This window comes from Nicrophorus vespilloides, unplaced genomic scaffold, assembly GCF_001412225.1.
Source record: "Nicrophorus vespilloides isolate i.1.1-1 unplaced genomic scaffold, Nicve_v1.0, whole genome shotgun sequence".
Lineage (NCBI taxonomy): Eukaryota > Metazoa > Arthropoda > Insecta > Coleoptera > Silphidae > Nicrophorus > Nicrophorus vespilloides.
The window spans coordinates 139390-146848 of NW_017097187.1; the positions used below are offsets into that span (position 1 = coordinate 139390).

Below are 7459 nucleotides of genomic sequence, written 5' to 3' on the forward strand. Positions count from 1 at the left end.
GCAAAGTGAACAGTTGTTTGTTGTTATTGTCGAAACAGTTGTTTGTCACTTCAATTATTTATTTATTTTTCCTATCTGAGAAACACTTGTGGAATTATTTTTTTTTTGCGTTGAAAAGAATTTGAAAATGACGATGATAATCATCATAAGCGACGCAACGGATGCGATAATGAAAGAATGTTGCGTGGATCCTTAGATAAGTGCACAGACGTAGACTATCGTGCTTACGTTTGATTTTCCCTCTGATGAGTCGCAAGTGGATGAGCCGGGCGAAGTTCGCCTGAGGATCGAAATTTCGAATTAGTCACCGCCGCATCGATTCGCAGCATTGTGCAGCATAGAATAGAATAAACGGAACAGCGAACAGACATACAAAAAAATAAGTTAGTATTAAAGCAGCGAAAGAAAAACATATCCTTGTACCAGAATGTGAAAGATCCGGTGAAAGACGTCGAACATCGTGGCTAGCTTTGCTCCTAGTTACTAACGATTTCGGCGCTATTTATTTCCCTTTTATTCAACATGCAGCACACATACAAACACGCACACTACATTTACCCCCTCATACCTTGGGGGGGCTGCAGAATCGATCCGTATGGTACGTAGTGCGGACTTAATTAATTGATGATACTATTACTAATAAAAATTTCATAAACGGAATTTTCGATTTTATTATTTCCATTTTTACTCTCAGCCCCGCGCCTCCACCGACAATTATACAACACACGAAATTCAATTTAAGTGCAGCAATTAACAAAGTCAATATTCATTCAATTACGATTAATCTCTGTGCAGAACATCAAATTTACGACAGATATTACTCACTCTCAATTTCGCAATTACATTAAACTTTGCACAACAGCTTTGTTCCATTATTGATTTATTTTTTTTTGTTAACTTTTGTATTCCAGTTCGCCCGTGTTTCCGTGTCACGAGCAGATTATAAATGAAAGTGTAACAGTGCGAAATTCTAAGTTTAGCTAAGTTTAATTACTTTCAACACAAATTTGTCAAGTACACTTGTAAAGCAATTTTTTTATTTCTCTAATAGTTACAGGTTTAAAATTTATATTGAATAATGATTAATTTATATTTTAAAGAGAGTTTTGATATATTAAAAGTATTATTAAGTATTATTTATTGAAGCGACATCTTTTGTTCTTTTCGTTCAAAATTTATTGGGTACAAAAGATACGAATGAAAGTTGTATATTTGGGGAATATTAATTACTGCAATTTCATCTATTTGGTTGTAATTCGTGTTTCTCAGAGACTATAATAGATAGAATGGATCCAAGAGATGCAAATGGAAAGTTGGATGATCCACAGATCCGTCTCATGTATAATCTGGAGAGCTGTGGATATGCAACATCAATTATACCAGCAGAAATAATTGCTGTGGCATCTGCGTCATTCCGGTGACGTTTGCAGATGCGTCGTGGTCCCTCGTTTCGCGCGTTCCTGATGCTGTCGATGATTGCTAACCGGAAGAGATGTTGCTGAACGTGAATCTAAAGAATTTCCCGTCCTTCCAAATTGTCTGTGTGATCGTCGTCGTTCTCATTGTCCTGGGTCTCTTCTTCGGCGAATTCGCGCGATGGGTCTTCAAGTGGTCAAAGGATAAGGACCCTGCTGAAGGCGAATTCTTTCGAGGATACCAAATTGATAGTACATGCAAATTGAAACGTTATAGATACAAACAATTTAATGTTTTATTTGAAATCTGCAGATCCCGAAATCTGGAGGTACAAATTTTGCAAGAGCAAAGGCAGAAACCAGTCTCCGATTAACGTGAAGCCCGAATGCAGCATGGTTGTACCTTGCGGTACTCAGAAACCTTTGCTGTTTAACCAGCAGTACTTCAACATGCCCAAAAGCATAACCATTATGAATGACGGTTACGGAGGTGATTATTAATCGAATTTGTAATCATACATTGTAATAGGTAAATTTCTTCAAAGTTCTTGTCGGCACATGCTTTACCGATGAGTTTCCAACTGTGAGCGGTGGACCATTGAAGTCCAGCTATCGCTTCAATGTAGCGCAATTCAAATGGGGACCCACTGATGAAGAGGGTTCAGAGCATACCATCAACTCGAAGAGGTACGCCATGGAATTGCAGCTGATGCACATCAAGGGAGAGCAGATCTACGAGAATTTGGATTGCGCTGTGCGCGATAGAGCCGTGCTCTTCATAAGTTACCTCTTCGATGTACTTGGATTTATTGTAAAAATTTTACAAAGTTTTAATGGTTTAATTCATTAAGGTGACACCGTTGGATAATCCATATTTAGCACCTATCGTTGATGTGCTGCCGTTCATCCGGTGCGCCAACAGCTCGTATCATCTCAACCCGTTTCCACTGTGTTGGATGTTCCATCCATTTCGCACTCGCTACTTCTTCTATCAAGGCTCGATTACTTGTCCCCCGTGCACGGAGGGCGTAGATTGGATCATCCAACCAGAACCCCTGAGCATATCTTCGAATCAAGTGTGTATTAACAAAATTTAATTTAATCAAATTACATATTTCATCGTGATTTCAATTAATGAAACTCTAGCTCTCTATATTTAGTTAAAAGTCATCGTGCAAGAATACATTTCGAAGTAAACAAAGAGAGCTTCCAAATATTCATACGACAACTAAATTGAAATTGTGACATTATAAATTGAATTCGAATTGTTGAAAGTTTGGCAGCGAGTCGATCTAATTCCGTTGTGTTTATTTTGTTCGTAGTTGCAGCGGTTCAGAAGCTTAATGGCGATTGACGGTGCGATGAGGAGAAACACTAGGCCCGTGCAGAAAATCAACAGTAGAACCGTTTATTATTACGATTAAAATTATATAAATATATGTATGGATAACAGAATTATGCTATTTAAATTAGTTGACGAAGTTCACGGCCCTTCCGTTGAGCGCTTGGATAGCACGGTAATTATCACCGAAGCCCTTCGAAGACCCTGAGATCGACCTGAATTTCTCCATCTGCTTCTTGGTGAGAGTCAGTGTGTAAGGGCTGACGATCCAGATGACCGTCTCGTAGCACGGAGGTGTCGTCATCGATCCAATATAGGTCACGTACTCCTTTTCTATCATGTCGAAGAGAGAATCCAATCGAAATACGTTCTGTAGATCTATGGAGTTATCCGGCTCCAGCTTCAGTTGCTCGCTGACCTCCATCAGAGTGGCAATAGCATCGTTGCATTTGTCCCCTATCTGCGAAAATTCACGTCTACATACTCGACTAGAATCGTTTCCAAAGCAATGTCTACCTCAAAAATATATCCGATGATCACTAAACCTTTGTCGGTCTTCATGGCGACAGTGGCGTTCAGATCCGATCGATAGAATATCACATGCATCTCCATTGGAAACGACTTCTTGTCGATCGTGTGTTCAGAACCTCGATGATCTGACGAACTCCAATGGAAATGTATAGACGAGAATTTGTAGGGCTTCGTCAAAGGTCCACCCTCCAACAATCCCTTCTCGTTCTTCGGAAAAGTCACCTCTACCGTCACTATAATACAAAAAAAAAATAGTAATCGTTTCTACTGAATGTTTAAATAAGACCTGTATGTTCGTTATTCGTAACGGCTAGCTTTTCGGGGATCTTTTCAAATTGGGGACTCCATTTCAGCTTGGATAAATTTATACGTTTCAACGAACTGATGTCGATGTTTATTGGTGATTGCTGTTTACCTCCGCACTTTGGATACAATTTTGGCCAACGGGAAGGTCCTAAAATAATATTTACTTAATCTTAACAGCATAATTGGGAAAAGTTGACCGATATAAACCGTATGGTCCCGAGGAATAGGTGAAAGGTGTTTTATCACCGTGTGATTTGCTTTTTCCCAGTAGATGTTCCTTGCCTATGAACAAATTCGGTCTAACATCGTACTCGTATTCTTTTGCTGGAAATTCCGCTGAAAAGACAATTACGTTTATAACAAATACTTAACTTGAACACACTTTTTCTAATAAACCATTGATTTACTCCTAAAGTATTTAAAGACAATGATACCTGATTTGTCCGCTTTTCCATCTGGGTCCTTGCAAACCTCACCCCAAACTAATCCTAACTGCATGAAAGTTATCGTCAGTGCATAGAATATTAACATTTATAAAAGATGTACAATTGATAGAGCTTGTGTAATCTCATGACACTGACGATCATGTCGCCAAATACAATTGACACTTTGTTCATTTGAGATAACATTGTCACTCATATATATTTCAACATCAAATGTGCAGTCTTTTATCTATAATCTTTAAATCTTTGATTAAAAGCTATTTCATCTCATTCTTCAGAATAATTTAACGTAAGGGTATTCATTACAAAATATACTTGGTGATGGATAAAATTTTATATATTTAGATAAAATTTACAGTCATCATTATACTAACTTAATGTTATTTAGGTACAAATAAATGTTACTTAGCTTTTTCAGTGGAAAAATATCATTTATTTTGTGGTTGACCCACGTCCGCTATAAAAGTTGCAATTTGCAGGAATAACATTGAATGAATGAATTGTTAGTCTTAAATCAATCAAAAATTGAATATTTTATTGTTTCATCATAAAATATGTTATAACTTCGTTCTTGTCAACGGCTGCGGCAGCGGTTGCCATGTTCTTCATACCATCCTGCACGGATCCCAGATTCGCTTTCCACGAGTGCAGCAGATCCCTGAGCTGTTGCCATTGGGCCCTACCGAAAGTACGATGCATGGTGCTGGTAATGAACACTTTACGCGTTGACTGGTTCATGCGAGCCCTCACCAATTTCGTCTTTAATACTAAAAAATAAGATCCAATCATTAATATCAATACATATAAAATTTAAAATGTAAATATGTTACCTTCAATAATGAAACTTTCCACTTCATCTTCTGAAATCTGTAATTCCTTCTGAATGACATCGAAGGAAATCTCGTTGTTCGTTTCAGCAAGCTGCATGAACGAGAGCAATCGCATCTTCTGCATGTTTTTCTCGTGGTTCAAGCCTTGCGACATGACAAATTCTTTATGGTTCTTATAGAAGTTCATGTAGGCTGCAAGGTTTTCGCTGACGAAGATCGTGAGCAGATCGTGGATGAGTTGTCCTTCCAAGAAACTGACGGGTTTCAAAGATAAAAGCGGGTCCAGAAGGAACGTTTTCGGATCGGCGAGAGCGGTAGCGATGCACAGTCTAGCATCCTCCCTCGCCTGGGAAGCGTTCTCAACGGTGTAGGTGCCCAGAAGTTCCACCAAAACTTTAGCAGCCTGCTCAGACTGTCCACTTGCGATCAACACTTCGTGCAACAACCTGTACAGTTTCTGCAACTGCTCGCTGGTCGGCGGGCATTGAGCGAACTGCTGTTTCAGCGTTTCAATATCTTTGAATACCAAACGAACTTGCTCAGTTTGCTTGCCTATCAGTATGAGATGATAGTAAACGTGATACCTTATTGCGCATTGCTCATCCAGAGATTGGAACAAAAGTAACAATCTAAAATATAAATAATTTAATAAGTTGACATTTACAGAATACTCCATACTAACGCCTTCAAACAGATTAATCCCAATTTTTGACCTGGAGCTTTGGTGAGTTTCTCACAGAATGCCAAGATGATATTCTCTGACCTCTCAAATGGAATCTACAAATTAAATTATGTAAAACTTCTATATTTATCAAACAGCATGTACTTACAAAAACCATGATTGAAACAATGTCATTCAAGACAGCCTCAACTTCTACCTCTTGACCCTCCCGGAAGCAAGCATCACAAACTCCAATGATCTTGTGCAAATCATCCTCAATACCTCTTGGAGACTTCTCTTCGGTTATTTCAGCCCCCAAGGACTTGAAATAAGCACGAAGCTCTAGTGCCTACGAAAAAAAACAACAAATATTAGTATTATAACCTCATTTCTATAGGCGTATGGAAACCAGACGCCGACCACGTATTTACACGAATATCCTAAGGTTTTCTACTAGAAATCTATTTGATATTTACCTGGTCTTCGGGACTGATGTCGATGAATATCGGTGGTGTCTGCATTTTGTATATATTCCAGATTTATTGTTGCAGAAGTGTGTCTAAGCAAAATCACTTCCAGCCAAATGAACATACACGAAGTTGGTTACGCATCTTCTGACATTACAATCAAATTAATAACTTCATTCTCATCCATTCACATCATCTCTGACATTATTATAATGTTGTTTTAAATTTTAATTAATTTGATTATTTATGAACTTTAAGTTATGATCATTAAAAACACATTTTGTATTCGTTTGATTCATGAGTTAATTTAATTATAATAATTGTAAAGTATATTTGGTTGCCTATAATAAAATATAGAATAACCGAGAAGTTCAGAAAAACAATAAATTCTACATCGCCTTCCTCTCTAAATTCTGTGCCCCTCGAAACCCAAATATCCTTCCCAATTTTAAATATCCCATATTCCAATATCTAATGTCCCTCGATTTATACCCATTTGTTCCTATTCCGCTGCTTTTTTTTCCTCATTCTTCTATTTTTCATATGTATACTTATTTTTATTATTTAATTGTTATTATTATCATTTATTTAGTTATAGTTTTTTTTTTTTTGTATTTCCTGTCTGGCCAATAAATTATTATTAATAAATTCTGAACCATTGATTTCTAACTGTAATAACTAATAGTAACTATACCTATATACAATGTACAAGAATCAATCAACTTGGACTAAATGACCAAAAAATCTATAGCAATAATGTAATTCTTTGTTTCTCTTATTTCTGTTATTATAGTAAATACTATAGGTTTAATATGTTTCTTTGGGCAAGAAGGCCTTATTGTCAATAGCCCTCTGAAGCAGTTGATTTTTTAATTTATGATATTTATATTATTGTGTTGTTTCAATTTAAATTTTACTGTTTCAATAAATATTATTATGATGTTTCTTTTACAAATACAAAAATAGTCAAAATTTATAAAATGTGATCTTTATTATTAAAAATAGTAATAAAACAACTTATATATACAAAAAGCTATAAATATTACAATTCGAAGTCGTCGCGCTGGAAAAGACAATAAAATAATCAATTTAAATATTTCATTTATAATTTCATTAATTTTGAAACTTACAAGTCCATTGTATTGTTGGACATGTTGCCTGATCTTGGAGCTGTCCACCCATGTCACAAAATCTTCCAGTGTACGATTCACCAATAGTGCAGGATCTTTTAACAATTCAGAGCCAACCCTAATGTGTCCTTGCTCAGTTAATTTCACTGCTAATTTAATGGTTTCTGCCATCTTATCTAAATAAAAAAAACAGCATTTATAAATACGCTATGGCTATAAAAATTATTGTAAGACATAGATGCACAGTTTTCTGTGCAGTTCAATAATTAATTAAATTACTTACTTCTTACTAAAACTGAGGATAATCTGCGCCTACAGAAAGCAGTTGCATTAA

The 7459-nt window shown here is 36.4% G+C and overlaps 4 protein-coding genes across 4 annotated transcripts in view; 1 reads left to right on the top strand and 3 right to left on the bottom strand.

Moving 5' to 3' along the window:
• The first annotated feature begins 1227 nt into the window (after positions 1-1227).
• Positions 1228-2899, top strand: LOC108559344 (carbonic anhydrase 1-like). The gene is made up of 5 exons (XM_017916589.1): positions 1228-1667; positions 1729-1905; positions 1961-2211; positions 2267-2491; positions 2738-2899. Exons 1-5 carry the CDS (start codon positions 1493-1495, stop codon positions 2837-2839), a joined length of 930 nt encoding a protein of 309 aa, XP_017772078.1. The 5' UTR covers positions 1228-1492; the 3' UTR covers positions 2840-2899.
• On the bottom strand, positions 2866-4181 carry LOC108559323 (carbonic anhydrase 7-like). Its single transcript, XM_017916565.1, has 6 exons — positions 4176-4181; positions 4029-4086; positions 3802-3930; positions 3575-3742; positions 3274-3521; positions 2866-3217 (listed from the first exon to the last, which is right to left on the bottom strand). Exons 1-6 carry the CDS (start codon positions 4179-4181, stop codon positions 2885-2887), a joined length of 942 nt encoding a protein of 313 aa, XP_017772054.1. The 3' UTR covers positions 2866-2884.
• A 370-nt stretch (positions 4182-4551) lies between these two features.
• Positions 4552-6139, bottom strand: LOC108559334 (eukaryotic translation initiation factor 3 subunit M). The gene is made up of 5 exons (XM_017916576.1): positions 6005-6139; positions 5698-5877; positions 5550-5644; positions 4868-5496; positions 4552-4804 (listed from the first exon to the last, which is right to left on the bottom strand). The coding sequence occupies exons 1-5, from the start codon at positions 6047-6049 to the stop codon at positions 4572-4574; spliced, it is 1182 nt and encodes a 393-aa protein (XP_017772065.1). The 5' UTR covers positions 6050-6139; the 3' UTR covers positions 4552-4571.
• Positions 6140-7022: 883 nt separating this feature from the next.
• LOC108559363 (U3 small nucleolar ribonucleoprotein protein IMP3) overlaps positions 7023-7459 on the bottom strand; it is an 839-nt gene continuing 402 nt past the window's right edge. The window contains exons 2-4 of the mRNA XM_017916618.1: positions 7409-7459; positions 7126-7301; positions 7023-7058 (exon numbers count right to left, since the gene is read on the bottom strand). The exon at positions 7409-7459 is cut by the window's right edge and continues 131 nt beyond it. Coding sequence (XP_017772107.1) covers positions 7038-7058; positions 7126-7301; positions 7409-7459 — 248 coding nt within the window. The 3' untranslated portion in view covers positions 7023-7037. The remainder of the gene's footprint in view (positions 7059-7125; positions 7302-7408) is intronic.